This window comes from Microtus ochrogaster, chromosome 7, assembly GCF_000317375.1.
Source record: "Microtus ochrogaster isolate Prairie Vole_2 chromosome 7, MicOch1.0, whole genome shotgun sequence".
NCBI lineage: Eukaryota > Metazoa > Chordata > Mammalia > Rodentia > Cricetidae > Microtus > Microtus ochrogaster.
This window is the reverse complement of record NC_022014.1, coordinates 25050431-25067494: the sequence shown is the minus strand read 5'-3', so window position 1 is coordinate 25067494 and position 17064 is coordinate 25050431. Positions and strand designations below refer to the sequence as shown.

General features: G+C 37.1%; 2 protein-coding genes across 2 annotated transcripts; both read right to left on the bottom strand.

Moving 5' to 3' along the window:
• Positions 1 to 413: 413 nt before the first annotated feature.
• Positions 414 to 1352, bottom strand: LOC102000593 (olfactory receptor 1496-like). Its single transcript, XM_005349581.1, has one exon. It carries the CDS (start codon positions 1350 to 1352, stop codon positions 414 to 416), a length of 939 nt encoding a protein of 312 aa, XP_005349638.1.
• Positions 1353 to 10768: 9416 nt separating this feature from the next.
• On the bottom strand, positions 10769 to 11707 carry LOC102000316 (olfactory receptor 1468-like). The gene has a single exon (XM_005349580.1). It carries the CDS (start codon positions 11705 to 11707, stop codon positions 10769 to 10771), a length of 939 nt encoding a protein of 312 aa, XP_005349637.1.
• Positions 11708 to 17064: the final 5357 nt, after the last annotated feature.

Genomic DNA, 17064 nt, shown 5'->3' with positions numbered 1-17064 from the left:
AAAAAAAAAATATTTCAAAATCAGTGTGGTAGAGCCTATGGGAAATATTAGGAGAAACCTGGATAGTAGGGAGATTTCATTGTCATTGAGTGTCTTGTATCTATTACTTTCACTATTTTGACTGATGTATCAGTGAATGCAGAACCCAGGGTAAATGATAAAATGTTCCAGTAAATTAATAATTTAAAGAGCAGAGAACATATTAGACAGAGCCTCCTCCACTACACATTTCTAGTAATATTTGTACAAAGAAAGGAGGCAGATGTTGCCAGCTCTCAAAGACAATCTTTCCAACTTTGACTATACCTTTTTAACTTTCATGTAGGTCCTGTGATGAAGGTCAACATCTGACAAACTATTAATGTCAATATATTTATTACATAAAATTAGGTAAAAAATCTCAAGTGCTACCATTACAAGGAGATTTTCTTATTGTAGATAACTCTTTTTAGGGCCATCTTCATATCTCTGTTCCTTAGGCTGTAGATAAAGGGATTTAACATGGGAGTCACCACAGTGTACATCATGGTCATGGTGGTTTCTTTCACAGGAGAGTAATTAGTTGATGGACACAAGTAGAGGCCAAAAAGTGTCCCATAGAACAGTGACACCACAGACAGATGGGAACCACAGGTGGAGAAGACCTTGTAGATACCCTGGGTAGATGAAATCTTGAATATGGAGGAGACAATCCTTGAATAGGATGTAACAATGAGCAGGAATGGTACAATAATAAAGGATCCTCCTGTGATTAATATCATCAGCTCATTAACAGAAGTGTCTGAGCAGGCCAGATTTAGAAGAGGAGATAGATCACAGAAAAAGTGGAGAATCACATTGTTCTCACAAAAAGACAATCTAGCCATGAGCATGGTGTGCATCATGGCATGCAATGTGGTCAGCATCCACAGAGGCAGCAATAAACAAACACAGAGCTTGGGGCTCATGATGCTGGTATAATGAAGGGGGAAGCAGATGGCCACATAGCGGTCATACGCCATGACCACAAGGAGAAAGATCTCCATGTTTCCAAAAAACATGTAGAAGTACAGCTGTGTCAGGCAGCCTCCAAAGGTGATGGACGGTATTTGACTCTGCATGTTCTGCAGCAATTTGGGCGTTGTGACAGAGGAAAAGCACAGGTCAGAGAAGGACAAGTTGCTGAGAAACAAGTACATGGGTGTGTGCAGATGGGAGTCCAGGAGAACAAGGACAATGATTAGCAGGTTCCCCAGGATGGTGGTGAGGTACATGGCCAGAAACAGTGAATAGAACAGGTGCTTGTACGCTGGGGGAATGGACAGGCCCAGTAGTAGGAACTCTGAGAAGAAAGTTTCGTTGTTTCTAGTCATGATATGCTTCCAATGGCTTTAAGAAAAATAAAACTTTCTTAAACTCCCAATGGTTTAGTGTGTAGGAGATCATAGATCAATTTGACTATTTTCTCTTTTGTTTACATTAGAAAAAAGAACTTTATTTTTCATATTCTTTAATGTTTATATTCATTGGGCATATATTCAATCCATCTATTTCCTCAGATGTCCTTGGTAAGTTACAGCATCCCAGCCTAGTCCCTTCACTCTGTCAACAACTACTCCCACACACCCATCTCCATGTCCCTATGTAAAGCAGACATGGGCTGTGACACACATGGCATGTTGCATGCTCTACGTAAATAGTCATACTATCATCAAAGTAATTGTATTTCTACGTTCAGTCATTATAGTCAATGAATAACTTTTTTTAATGTTGCTTTAGCATGTACTAGGTAGGACTACCTAATGACACTTAATTGCTTCTGGTATGCAAAATATATTGCCATATCTTTTTTTCTGCAGCCTACTTATTCTAGGCAATCGTAGTTCACCCCGTTCTACAATTTATTTCTGTGAGTTTTCTTCAACTCGATCATCATAATTCTTATATGAACCCCTAGGAAAACACATACGCTTTGGTGTATTCGATTACCATTTAAAAGTCAGACGTAGTTGTCTCTATAATCTAGGGTATTCTGTCCTTCACTGACATCTTCCTTATTACCCCACCACTGCCTCAGCAGACATATGTCAATACCCTAGTTGATGGATTACAGTAAGGATCAATTTGTTTTAATCGAAGATCTCAATAAACTGTATTAATGTTCCAAATCTAAAGAAGTACTAACTTAAGACTTAAGACACCAGCATTTCCCCTAATCTAAAGAGCTGCTGTTAGTTTGAAATAAAAAGAGACTTGCCTTTTATGAAATTGTAATAAACCCCATCATTACCAAAATGATTATTGGTGCAACTGTGGAACAGGTATTTCTACAGTATGGCAGTGCTACAAAGTATGAAAATGACAAAAAAAATGTTATCATACCTGAAAACTGCCACCAATCTTTCATAAACTGAAAATGGAAGATCCACAGGTTGGAAGAGAGTAAGGTACCTGCTGACAATTTATCTAGAATGACTAAAAGTATATTAAGGGCCCTGTTTCAGAATCTGGTCACGTTTATTCTGTAAAGCACAGGAAAGAATATTTTCTGTAATCAACAATTCTTACATGTTCCCTTATAGCTATCTCTGGACCCAAGGGGCTCAGCATCCCAGAGGATGTCAGCATTCACTCATTAATGATACAGTTAATTGCCCAGGATCTATCAAGAACCAATTCTTCATTGAATCTATAGCTTGCTTTTGGTAGAATTGCCATTTTTACTATGTTGATCCTCCCAATCCAAGAGCAAGGGAGATCCTTCCATTTTCTGGTGTCCTCTTCAATTTCTTTCTTCAAAGACTTAAAGTTCTTGTCAAATAGATCTTTCACTTCTTTGGTCAGAGTTACCCCAAGATATTTTATGCTATTTGTGGCTATCGTGAAAGGGGATGCTTCTCTGATTTCCCTCTCTGCTTCCTTATCCTTAGTGTATAGGAGGGCGACTGATTTTTTGGAGTTGATCTTGTATCCTGCCACATTACTAAAGGTGTTTATCAGCTGTAGGAGTTCTTTGGTAGAGTTTTTGGGGTCGCTTATGTATACTATCATATCATCTGCAAATAACGAAAGCTTAACTTCTTCCTTTCCAGTACGAATCCCCTTGATCCCCTTATGTTGTCTTATTGCTATTGCTAGAACTTCAAGCACTATATTGAAGAGGTATGGAGAGAGTGAACCAAATCCCTGAGATGGAGGCTCTTGATGGTCACTGATTACTCCTGAATACACTTAAGGGGAAGGTGGAAATGAAGAGAAGTCAGATACATAATTACCCTTTCCTGTTCAAGGAATGTTTATTATTTATGTGTAACTCCAGTTTAGATTTTTGAGTCAGCCAAGGGTGTACTATGTGAAAACCACTGAAGTAATTGTAAATGCTTTGTGTTCAAAGAAACTTTGCTGTTTTGATCGAGACTATCTATCAATGTGTCTGGATGGAGTTGTGCTTTTGTTACTCTCTAAATTTTATTGGAACATAAAGCATACCCCTTTTCATTTCTCATCTTTGTGATTTATGCCTCCCTTTCTTCATTTTTTAGCTTGGCTAATGACTTTTTTAAAAATCACTCACTGAAAGAGACCAGGTGTTGACTTCATTTACTCTTTTTGACATTTTGTTTTCAATTTCAATTAGCTGTGAGTTTGTGTGTGTATTTGTGTATGTGTGTGTGTAATTTGTGTGCATGTGTGATTTCTTGTTCTCTGCTTCCTTTGAATTTTTAGATCTTTCTTCTTTTCCAATGTTTGTGTTCCGTGTCATAAATTTCCCTCAAAACAATACATTTACTATTTTCCTAATGATTTTGATAGTTGCATTTTTTTCTGTATCAAGTTCAAAGTATACTTAAGACGTGGAAACTTAACACTTTTATCATGATGGAACAAAGAACAAAAAAAGAACTAAAAGAACTAAACTGTTTATATATTGGGGAGTAAGTGATTAAGCTATTCCTAAACAACATAGTAGTTTATAAAGAATTCCAGAGAAGCTGGAAAGGGTTGTAAAACTATCAATTGCACATAACAGGATACAAATCTTCAAGTACATATCAAAATATTGCCCAATCACTAAATAGTTTATGATTAACTTTTAATAGTACATCAGCTTCTTCATCCAACAGGAGACTGAATACATTCCAATGCCTCAAAAGATGACTGAAAACCATTAGAGTACAGAAATTCTATGTTGTGAGGTTTTCTTCCACAAATGTTTGTGTACGGTAAAGTTTCAAAAAAAGGCTATATTAAGCACAAAAAAGGCTAACAGTAACTATAACAAGAATTTAGTTACAATAAAAATCTGTGTGATGGTTCTATATTTCTCTCTCAAAAGTATTCCATGGTGGTACAGATTACACTCACCTTCTCCTTTTGGTTATGACAACTATTACAGTGCCTATGTAACAGCAAGGAAGCTGGATGACACAGGCAATGTGATTTAGCTTTAGGCTGCTTTATAAACCTCATTGGAAGATTTACCCGAACCCCTATAGAAGGCATTGCGGCATGAGAGCTGAATCGGTAATAAAGATGGCTGAAGAGCCCCTCACGTGGAGGGCAGAGGATACAATATGGAAATGCTAGATAAAGGGATTATTCAGATCTCTTACTGGATGGAAACTGAGTGTATTCAGTTTTCATCTTACTATATAGGGCAACACATCTTTAATATTGAGATTTGTTACTCTCTGGCATTTTCCATTTACCACAGTCAGGCTGCTACTGAGTGGAGGGAGCTGAAACTCTAAATCTCTATTAAGGAAGAATCAGATGTGGAACTCTGTTAAATGAACTAAATACACATCTGAAACTGTCAAGGAGTTTGCTTTAGCTTATGATTAGAGGGTATAGGTTCACCAAGGCATAAAGGCATGACAGCAGGAATATCAGGCAATGGTCACATTGCATCCACAGGGAGGAAACACAGTGCTGAATGCTGGTGTTCCATTATCTAGTACTGTGTGGGTAAAAATCAATATTTTCAAAACTGTAAAATACAAATTAAAGACATAAAATACTTAGACATATTTTGATATACCATTTTCCTAGGTTTAAAATTTGTCAAGATTTCATCTCTTCAAACACTGATTTCAATAGTCAATTAAATTAGCTTCATAATTGGAACATGAATTATTGTGTGTAAATTGATAGTGTGATTCTAAAATTCACACGTAAAGCAGCTAAAAACGTAACTTTTCATGTTGTTGTTATTCTTTTATTGAAAATAGGGTCTTTCATACAAATATATTCTTATTATGAATTCTTCTCCATCCCCTTTGGATCCTCCTCATATATTCAACACCATGTTTTTTCTCTGTTTCTTTAGAACACAAACAGGAAAGTTTTAAAAAGAAAACAAAGAAAAAGTATAAGAATCATATACCCAAGCACATATATAACACCCAAAAAGTAGCCATAATTTATAAATCAAAAGACAAATAAGGTTTTAAAAAAGCGAGACAAAACATTATGAGGCAAAAAAATCTACAATAAATATTAGAGCTTGAGTTATCTGTCTACTGCTAGAAATGGGAACCGCTCTTAAGTGTGGTTTGTATACTCAATAAGACTCTATTGAACAAAATGAATATTTTTTTGTGAGTGATCAATTGGTCTAGGTTGTGAATGGGATTTCATGTCCACTTTCCCTACTCAGTGCTTGGAAGCAAGTACGGACTTATGTAGGGCCTGTGCAAGCAGCCACAGTCTCTGGGAATTCATGTGCATATATTCATAACAGCCCTGTTGTGTCTAGAAGGCATTGCTTCCTTGGTCTCTTCCATCCTCACTGACTCTTACAGTCTTTCTTCCTTCTTTAACACGAATTTCCCAGAGCCATGAGAAGAGGGGTTTGATGCAGTCATCCCATTTAGAACTGGGTGATTCAAGATCTCTCGACCCCTGTACATTGCCCAGTTGTGGGCCTCTGTGTTTGTTTCCATTGACTGCAGGAGGAGCTTCTATGATGATGGCTGAGAAAGACACTGATCTATGGATATAACGTAATGGAGTGAAGAGCCATTATATTGCTACATTTCACTAGCAAAACAATAGTATCTGATTTTCCCATGGGCCTATGGCCTATCTATTCCCAGGTTCTTGGTCATCCAAAGAGTTCCAGGCATGGGAGCCATCCCACAAAGTGGACCTTAAAACCGATCAGATAATGGTTTCTTACTTCCAAAATTTTGCACCTCTCTTGTACCAGAGTATCATGTAGGCAGGTCACCATGGTGGAAAAAGGGTTTAGAGGTGAGAGGATGTTTATTCTTATTAGACATTAATTAGGTACCAGCTCAATTCTTCGTATTCAATGAGATATGTGCATGTCAACTTTAGCAATATGGTCTTACTATCAGTTTGTAGAGAAAGCTCGGTGCCTGAAATGGGTTACATCTAACTGAGTAGAGGCCAAAGGCACAAAATATAAGAAAACACACAAATAACCCAGGCCATTGTCAAGACAAGACTATTGCTTTCTAAAAACATATTTTACAAATGCACAGTCTTCTATTAAAGTGCTCAAAAAATCTCCACATGTAGAAAAAGAACTCCAGTCCACCTGGCTCAAGTGAGATGGTACCCATGATACCCATTAGGGTATTAATAGTTAGGATGTGAATGGATTGAGGGAAAAATGAAATTTAAGGTACATAGGAATTAATAATTTGGGTGTAGATAGAAATTGGGTGTTGTGAGACGGAAAAATGAAAGAAAAACAAAACCTTGGATTTTTGCTTTAATCATGGATTCCCTTTCTGTTATGAGAGACCAAAGGAGATTGGAAAAGAAGAGAAGAGGCTGGAGGTGGGAGATTCATTTGTTATCTTCTGTGCATGGAAGAACAGCAAGGGAATAGCTCATTCTGATCACTGGTCTTGGATGGGCAAGGGTGACTCCTAAATCCTGAAAAGAGATCCTATTTTTCTTATTCATTATGGGCACTGGATGTCACCAGATCTGCAGTGCTCTCCACTGTGTACACCACATTTCACACACCTCCCCTGCTATGCATCCATACATAAGAGACTCTGTGTCCCAGAGGAGTCCAGGTGCTTCAGTAACTGATTACAGGCAGTAATTATCCAGGACCTCTGCAAGAAAGGTGACTGATAGCAGTCACTGCTAACTTGTGACTACACTTTGGGGGTAGGTGAGTTAGGAATAATCTTATGGGTGGGTACCTTGTTTGCTTAGTGTTGCCTGTTCATTGTGGGGCTAAGAGAAGAGTTTAAACAGTTTCTAAAAGTAACCAGAAAATACATGCCAAAAAATAATATTTTTAGAACATAAATTTTTTAGTAAGTAGTTTTTAAATGCACACCGTTTGTAAAGATTGCCACCTGACAGTCTGTGGATACTTTGCAATTCCCTGTTAATAAGCCTTTGAGGAATGGGTGTGCTACTGGCATAGATCAGACTTCTATGACCCAACTTTCTACATCTACTAATATATGTTAAGGATAGGAATGTGTAAAAAATCACACTTTTCCACATCATGTTTAATTGCTAAGAAAGAAAATGAAGCACATATTTCCATTCATTAGATTACTTTTGTCTCATTAGCTTTAATAAAAATCTTAATGCTACCCATCATCATCATCTTTCCAGCCATTCTCCCTATTTGTTATATTACAGCCTAATGCCGACATCCATATCCCTGTTATTTGAGGAAATGGCTGAGATCCATAATTACATTTTACATTTTTCACTAATGCTTTATTGTACATAGCAATCATTAGTTGGATGAAATTCATGATGTTGTATTTTAATCAATTTTTTATTCTGAGAGAATCTGCATCTCCATTATTTTTATATTAAGTGGGCCGATACAGGCAATAATCACATTTACCTTTGAACATTAAGATGCTATTTCTTAAAGAATAGGAAAAAATACGTGGAAGTTGTTTCAACTTCCAATTTAGTAAAACATTGTATTATATGTCATGATGAAACCATCCCTGAGAATTCTATTATTCACTGCTATGAAATGTATAATTGCAGTTTTGTGGGTTCGGGTATATAGTTACCACACAAATATTTTCTTTGAACAAGTAGACAGAAGTTTCTGTCCCACCCAAGCCCACAGCCATTCAGTCCCAAATAAGCACACAGAGATTAATATTAATTATATACTGTTTCACCTATTTTTCATGCTTATTGCTAACTAGCTTTTACAACTTAATCTATAATTCTTATCTATGCTAAGCCATATGACTTTTCTCATTAAGAAATTCTCATACTTCCTTTGCTTCTGGTGGGTAACTCTCTGCCTTTTCTCTTCCCAGAATTCTCCTAGTCTGATTGCCCCATCTCTACTTCCTGCACAGCAGTAGAGAAGAAGATATTCAAGGATTTAAGGTATCCCCAGTAAGAGAACAGCAGGATACTCAAGAAAATGTAGCCAGAGTTCACATAACTATGCCTTATAAACAACTTAAAGAATTAAAATCTGCCTGTCCTCAATAAGAACCAATGGCTCATTACTCAAGCAGTTTTAGAAACAATGGAAATTGAAGTTTTACCTTCTGGAGATTGGAAATAACTGGCTAGAGCTTGTTTATCTGGAGGAGATAATTTATTATGAAAAACAGAATTCCATGAGCAATGTGAAATTACAGCTAATACTAATAAATCTCAACATATTCCTATTACTTTAGACATTATCAGGAGAAGGTGATTATAGAGATACAGAAAATCAGTTAAAATTTAATGTGGTAATGTATACTCAACTTAGTTTTGCGTCAAAGAAGACCTGGATTAAATTGCCTGGCCCTGGAAAGCAAATAGAAGAATTATACAAAATAAGACAGGAACCTAATAAGTTATTCCAAGATTTTGTTTTCCAACTAATGACAACAGCAGGAAGGCATTAGGGAACTCTGAAGCTCGACCTTTACTTGTAAGTCAATTGGCGTATGAAAATGTTAACTCTGCTTGTCAAGCTGAGATAAGGTCATTTAGGAAGAAGGGTAACATTTCTGATTATATTTGACTGTGTTCAGATACCAGTCCTTTTTATAATCAAGGGCTGGATACAGCTGCTGCTTTGCAGGGTAGAATGTCAGAAATAATTTGGTAAAGAACCCTGTACTATCAGTGCACCTTTTACTAACAAGCAAGTCAACAGGTTATTTCAAAATGGTGATTCTTGGGCAATTGCTTGCACGCTGTGTACAGGACAGATCAATAATCATTTTCCTACTCATATATTACTACAATATGTACAAATGTAGAACCCTAGTTGACTCAGCAGCAACAGTAGAAAGAACAGAAGAAGATATTAGACAAAGGTTGTGTCTGAGATATTTGAATCCTATGGAGCATCTGCCTTGGATCATGATATATCATTTGCTTTAATTTAAATATTATACTGCTATCAATATCTAAATTCAACAAAGTAATAAAATCTTGGGAAATGGGGGAATCAATCAACCTCAAGACCCAGGTATATCACTCTGGGGCATATACCCAAAGAATGTTCCATTCTACCACAAGGACACATGCTCAACTATGTTTATTATGGTTTTATTCAACAGGAAGTAGAAACAACATAGATGTCCCTAAATTCAAGAATGTAAAAAGAAAATAAGGTACCTTTATACAATAGAGTATTGCTCAGCTGTTAAAAAATTACATGACCATGGATGCAACTAGAAAATGTCATCCCAGGTGAGGTAATCCAGAAGCAGAAAGACAAATATAGCATATATTTACCTATAAGTGGATATTAGCTGTTATGTAAGTGATAATCAAGCTACAATACAAAAACCCAGATGAAGTAGATAAAGAGGAGTGTTCTGAGGGTGGGGGCCTAGATCTCCGTTGAGAGAGGAAATAAAATAGATTCTGCAGGTATACTGTGTTGGGGGAGATGGGAGCAGGGGAGTGCAGGGAAGAATGGAGGGAAAGAGTACTGGGATAGACAGTTGGAAATTGGGTGCAGTGTGGGAACCTAGTAGAGTGGAGACATCCTGTAATCTCTGAGGCTAATGATGACTCCTGGTACTGGAGGATACAGATATTATACAGAGAGAGAGTCTAAATTAAACGTCTCTATCAGGTCCCTTCTTTTGGAGATCTGGGAACGCTGAGGAAGAACAGGAGGGAAGATTGTAAGCATCAGAGGGCATGGAGGGCTCCCAAAAAACAAGGCCTACTGAATCAGCTAAGCAGGGCTCATATGGGATCACAGAGATTGAAATAGCAAGTACAGTGGCCTCTTTGGTCTGTACCAAGTCCTCTGATTATACATTAGGGTTGTTGGCTTGAGAACAAGCGTATCTCTAACCCTTTAGCCTGTTCTTGAGACTCCATTGCTCTTATTGGATTGCCTTGATATGAGAGTTTTTGACTTGTATTATTGTATCTATTAATATTTTAATATTTCCTCTCAGAGGCCTGCTCTTTCCTGAAGAAGAAATGGAGGGGGGATGGATCATATAAGCTATGAGAAGTGGAGGGAGGGGGAATGATGAGTAGGATTTATTGTATGAGAGAAGAATCTATTTTCAATTTTAAAGAGGAATGTAGGAGTGGAGATATGATTTTTAAAGAGTGGCTTTTACCTAATGCTTTCCTACAATCACACATACAAGGCAGTGGATGGCATGACTGAGTCCATAAGTTCCCTTTCTCTAACTGAACTACTTTGCAAAACTGCACATTGCAAAAGAAAATACTACGTAGTATGTTCATGAATGTGCATTCCATTGTAGGGATACATTTCTAATATTATTATCAATATATTTACCAGATAAATTTAAGTGAAAGTCCCAGCATTGCCTTATAAAGAGATTTCCTTCTTGCAAATAACCATCCTCAAGGCCTCTTTCATATCTCTGTTTCTCAGGCTGTAGATAAAGGGATTCAGCATGGGAGTCACCACTGTGTACATCATGGCCATGGCTGTCTCCTTTGCAGTGGAGTTATTACCTGATGGACATATGTATAGACCAATAATTGTTCCATAGAACAGTGAGACCACAGACAGGTGGGAGCCACAAGTTGAGAAGATCTTGTGGATAACCCGAGTAGATGAAATCTTGAGGATGGAGCAGACAATTTGTACATAGGACATAATGATGAGTGAGAATGGGATACCAATAATGAGCCCTCCCAAGATAATTATCAATAGTTCATTAATATAAGTGTCAGAGCAGGCCAACTTGAACAAGGCAGATATGTCACAGAAAAACTGAGGGATCATGTTATCCCCACAGAATGACAATCTAGCAAAGAGTACAGTGTGCAACATGGAATACAGCATGGTAAATACCCAGGACAACACTACCAGACACACACAGAGCTTAGGGCTCATGATGCTGGTGTAATGAAGGGGGAAACAGATGGCCACATAGCGGTCATAAGCCATGACAAGAAGAAGGAAGTTCTCCATGTCTGCAAAAACCATTAAAAAATACATTTGTGCCAGACAACCTGCATAGGTGATGGATGGGTCCTGGCCCTGCATGTTTTGTAGCAATTTGGGCATTGTGACAGAGGAATAGCAGAGGTCAGAAAAGGACAAGTTGCTAAGAAAAAAGTACATGGGTGTGTGGAGATGGGAGTCCAATAGAATGAGGATGATGATGATGAGGTTTCCCAGGACAGTGATGAGGTACATGGCCAGGAACAGGGCATAGAACAGGTGCTGGTGCTCTGCAGGGATGGGCAGGCCCAGGAGGAAGAACTTGGAGACAACAGTTTGGTTGCTCGTTATCATTTTCTTCTCCAGTATCCTAGTGAGAAAATATAAGGATCCTGTAGAATTAAAGATATATATGACCTACCACAATGGATCTTACAGTCATCATAGTGGTTTTAATCTCAAACTCCAAGTGTCTGTAATCAGTACAGAAATATATGATTTTTCTCAACTTCTCCTTAACTGCTTTTTATATCCCATCCTAACATAGACAGATCTATGCATTTCTACAGAGATTTTTAAAATTCACTACTTCTCTCTCCTGCTGCCTGCTCAACTATTGTTTGTTCACTTGTGATTTTCTCTTTGTTATTTTGTATATTTATATTCTTGAAGAGTTTGGATAAGCTTTCTCATCATAATTTTACATAAATTTCAGGAAAACCTCACATAATCCAAAGCCTAGATTGCCATTTCAAACACAGACACGGAAGTTTCTTTAACAAACATGTTTCTGCTCCACTATTCACTAATCATCTTCCCTCCATTACCTTGCAACAGGTATCAGAAGCTCAAACGCCCCAAATGAAATCCATGTCTTCACTTTGTTTTCTCCCAAAGCATTCCTCATTCTCTTACTTCTCCACTATCCCACAGTGTATTAAATGAAATTCAGGTTTGAGTCAGATATCAGTGAATTTTGTTCTATTCACTCTTTCTTACCTTGAAATGCTGTCATAAATTATATAGAGTCCCCCCTTTGTTGTCTTATTTTATCTATCCCTTTATGTGAACATATCCATGTAGCAGGATCACATCTTGTCTTTACAGGATCACAAAAGCAGATTCAGTTCATGTCTATGTTTTCATGTCTCCTGATGCTTCTCTTCTCCTCCAACATGCTTCATTTACAACAGAGGAATTCCATTATCTCTTGTCTTATTTATTCTTCATATTATCATTGTTTCTGTGAAGATAAGGACACAGATCATATGAGGGACACAAAAGTTGTTTTGTTATCTCACGTGTGCCACTTGCATTCTCTCTTCGCCAATGCTAGGGTTAAAACACATTTTAGAGTTTCTCTTCCACTCTCCTATCAACTTCCTCCTTTCTGTTTCCTATTCATCTAGTTCATCTTTATGTAAGGGATATTGCTTATCACATACACAGCTCAACTTACTCTACCTCTCTATATTAAGTCAGACATTCAGCCTTTTTCTCTAGCATCCTACACATATCCCAAACACTTACTTCTTTGATTACTGCTTTAAGCTATCTTTCATCAATTGTAAATTACATGCAAAAAATATCATATATGCTTTTGTTCTGTGTGGTTGTTTGCAATCTCTCTTAATATCCAGATAGGAAAACTATCTGTCATATGCACGAATTTGGTCAGAAAAGATTTGTTACCTGCTGCTCAAATTGATACAGATTTCTTCAACTTTAATAGTACAAAAAAATCTCAAGACTGGACTCAAACATGTGAGACTCCTATCTTTGCTTCCTGAGCACTGTGATTACAGGCATGTGCTACCATGTTTCTCTTCTTCTGTAAATGAAATGAACAATACCTTAGTGTTATATAAGCATGTGTACAAAGATCAGAATCCAGAGAAACCACCACCAACTATTACCACTGATTAACCAATGGACTTCATATCTTCTTTAGTGGTTAAGCTCACAGTTCTCAAATTAATTGCTCATAGAAATACCAACGGATATGTTTCTAGCATTTGGTACACCTGCATATCACATTGGATATGCATATCACATTACTTCTATAGAAGTAATAATTTTGATTGAGTAGCTTTTATTGTACATTTTACATGAATGCCTATATGATATTAATGTTTTCCTTGATGGGTTATACTTAGAAGCAATCACAGATGTTACTGTGAAAACACAGATTTGTGAATTTGTACAAATAAAATTGATCATCATCTTGGGTAGAGAATTGTTCATAGTTTACTAAGGCCCCACAGGGGAAAGTATAGAAAGCAACTGTTCAACACTACAGCAGTGAACTCAATCTTATTGTGCTGTTCTTGTGTTGAAATGGTGTGGAACTGAGAGAAAATTATATAATGAGCAATTATAATTAAACTGTCAGAATGAAAGTATTTATATTATGATCATGAAGCAAATACTTGTACAGTGTGGTAAAGTCTTATGAAAATGAGAAAAGAAGGTTATTATACCTTGAAAACTATCCTACATAACACTGGAAATTTATTTAAAATGACAATAAGAAATCAACTTCTTTTTCTGAACATACCCAGTTCTGCTGAGACTGAGTCGAAGTTTCTGGTTCAAGATCCTGCCTACTTTTATTTTGTTTGCAGGCACAAGAACTATCTATTTAGCTCTCTATTCGCCATCTACCTTCACCATCTGTACTCATATCCCTCTGCTGCCATCCCTGAGCCTCAGGGGCACAGTACCCCAGAGGAGTCCAGATCCTGTATAACTCATTAAAGACACAGTAATTACCTAGGACCTTTCTAAGACCAATTTACCTCAGGGATCTCTAGTGGAGACAAATTATAGACATACTCTCTCCTACACATAGGGGAAGGTAGAATTTAAAGAACAACAAATAACACAAAGTAATAGCAACAACAGAACAAAAAGCATGTAAAGATACATACTCATTGCCTACTCAGGTAATGAACAGGGGCTTCTACGTGATGGTTGCCAACTTTGCTAGTGGAGAAAGTGAGGAATGGTGACTTGAAAACCACTCCAAATTATCATGAAGTATTCTGATTGCTAGTGACTTAAAAGTGTCGCAAAAAATAAAAATTTACAGAAGAAGCTACCAATAGTTTTTATGGTTTTTGGTTATATGCCTAGCCTTTACTGGCCAAGCCATCTCGCCAACCAATCCAATAGTATATTTTAAGCAGAATAAGACTATATAAAACCATGCATACTGGGAAGGCTTCAAGGACAGCACCACAATTCAACATGACTCAGTACTTGCAAAAGGACTTATATACAAAACCTTCTAGATAAATTTAAATTTCATCAGTCAACTTTTATATGAGCTGATATGTGAAAGGGTAGGCCTAAGGCAAGCAGATGGCATGCTTAATGCTTCCTTAAGCCAATAGAAAAGCAATCTACATTCATATGCATGTTCACTCATTTTAGATTTTACCTCTTTATGAAAACCTTAATTGTGCCTACTACCACCATTACCCCAATCCCTCTCCATATATGTGATATCACTTTCCTAATGCCATGTTCTATGAGTTCTCCATTAATCATGAGAACATAGGTGGCATTTATGATTCCTTCCTTCAGGATAGTCTTAAACTTGGCAATCATTTGTTGAATGAAGTTCCGTATAATAATGAAACACAAACTTTCTACCCCAGGGAATCTTGATCCTTATTGGTCTAACCTTTGCTGGGTTCTTAGAGATTACAAACTATTGTTTTGAATGTGGAAGTATTGCCTGAGATAGAAAGACATATCCAGAATTTTAGACACAATCCTACTCTGGTAGCAATCACATTTTGCTTGCTAATCAGTTGGTTTCAGTTACTCCAAGAAGAATGATATGTCTACTCTCTGTATTTTGGTTGACCTGAGAAGTCGAATTGGTTGGATGATGAGCTCAAGTTCTAATTTGATCATCCTAAAGACTGTGATGTTCACTTATATAAGGATAATTAAATAGCTTTAGGATTTTCAATTCATTTAAAACAATCTATAATGTATTTTAGAACCCATAATCACCCAAAGAAGTACTGTGCCCATTCACACATACACTTCACCTCCAACCAGCCAAATGCACTTCCACACTACTTTATGTTCTTATAGATTGCCCTGTTTTTCATATTTCATTTGAATATAAGCTCTCCATGGTTGGAGTCTTCCTATTATAATGTTCTCAAGGTATGTTTGTGTAGTTGACTGTGCCAATAATTGATTTTTAGAATTCAAATAATACATCATTGTACAGATATGTATTGGTTATTTACTTAATCATTGGTTGACAGGTCTTTCTGCTTTGGATCACTGATAGGTAACATTTATGTGAATGTTAGTGTACAATCATTTGTTTGAATCAATCATGCATCTTATTATACAATAATTCTACATTAAAAGGTTTTTTGCCCTTGGAATTTTTAGCTTATTTTAAATTAACAGCTATCCTTATTTGAATTACCCCACAAGGTAGTTGGATTCCTTGTGGCATTTTCATTGTATTTAGTTTTGTTAAGTATTCACTCAGTTCATTCTTTACCCCATCTCTCTGCCCTCCGATCTCTGCTTTAAGTTTACTACAATTTAGTATTTTCTCATGCATTTTCATATCACATGTGTTCTGTTTTCCTTCTGTATCTCTCTCTTAAGGCTTACATTTCCCCCTCTCATGAGTTGCGTTTTTAGTGTTCTACTCTCTATACACAATCCTATACAAATACAAATGTATAAAAATTATTCATGGGGCTAGAGAGATGGCTCAGTGGTTAAGAGTACTTCCTGCCCCTGCAGAGGATATATTTTCCTTTCCCAGCACCAATGGGGCAGCTCACAACCATTTATAATTCCACTTCCAGAGATCCATACCTTCTTCTTACCTCTGTGTACAAGGCATGTGTGTGCTGCACTGTTTACATATGTTTAGACCAAACCACTTGTATGCATGAAATAAAAGCAAAATATTTTTGAACCAGTAATTTGAACTATGCTGGCTTAGTAAAATGGTGGTTACAGGTCCTTCTCCAAGATCCATGACTTCACATGCCATGGGTAGTTGGTACCACAAATACATCTACAATACAACTCTATACATGAATAAAATTTCACTGTATATAAGTCCATTTTTCACTTTTCATTCATCAGCTATACACATCTAAGATGATTCAATTTCTTTGCTATGAGAGACAGAGCATCAATAAACATGGGCATGCATGTATCTCTGGAGAGGATTGAGTACTTACAGCATATTTTTATGAGTTCTAGATAATATGATTATACTATTTTGTATTTTATTAGGAAATGCCCATACTGATTAATACATTTTTATGGATAATGGTCAGGGAATAAAAGCTAAATAGGGTGCTAGAAAAGAGCTGGGAGTTCAACATCTGGATCCTCAGGCAGTGGGAAGAGATTTTATAAGCCACTATGTCTGGTTTGAGCTTTTAAAACCTCAAATCCCACCCCCAGTGATACACATCCTCCAGCAAGGCCACACCTCTTAATAGTGTCACTCCCTGTGAGTCTATGGGGGCTATTTTCTTTCAAACCGTGACACTTGTGTTGCGGGAGGTCCTTCCGCTCCTCCAGCTTATAGCCGCTGAAATACCAGCCCATTGGGGCATGGTCTCTCTCCCTTTAAAAAAGCGGCCACTTCCTTCTCTCTCTCTCTTCACTTCCTGCTCGGCCGGCGACTAGACTCCCTTCCTGGTTGT

Excerpts from the sequence above, each read along its gene's own strand:
- LOC102000593 (XM_005349581.1), bottom strand. The coding sequence starts at position 1,352 with ATGACTAGAAACAACGAAACTTTCTTCTCAGAGTTCCTACTACTGGGC.
- LOC102000316 (XM_005349580.1), bottom strand. The coding sequence starts at position 11,707 with ATGATAACGAGCAACCAAACTGTTGTCTCCAAGTTCTTCCTCCTGGGC.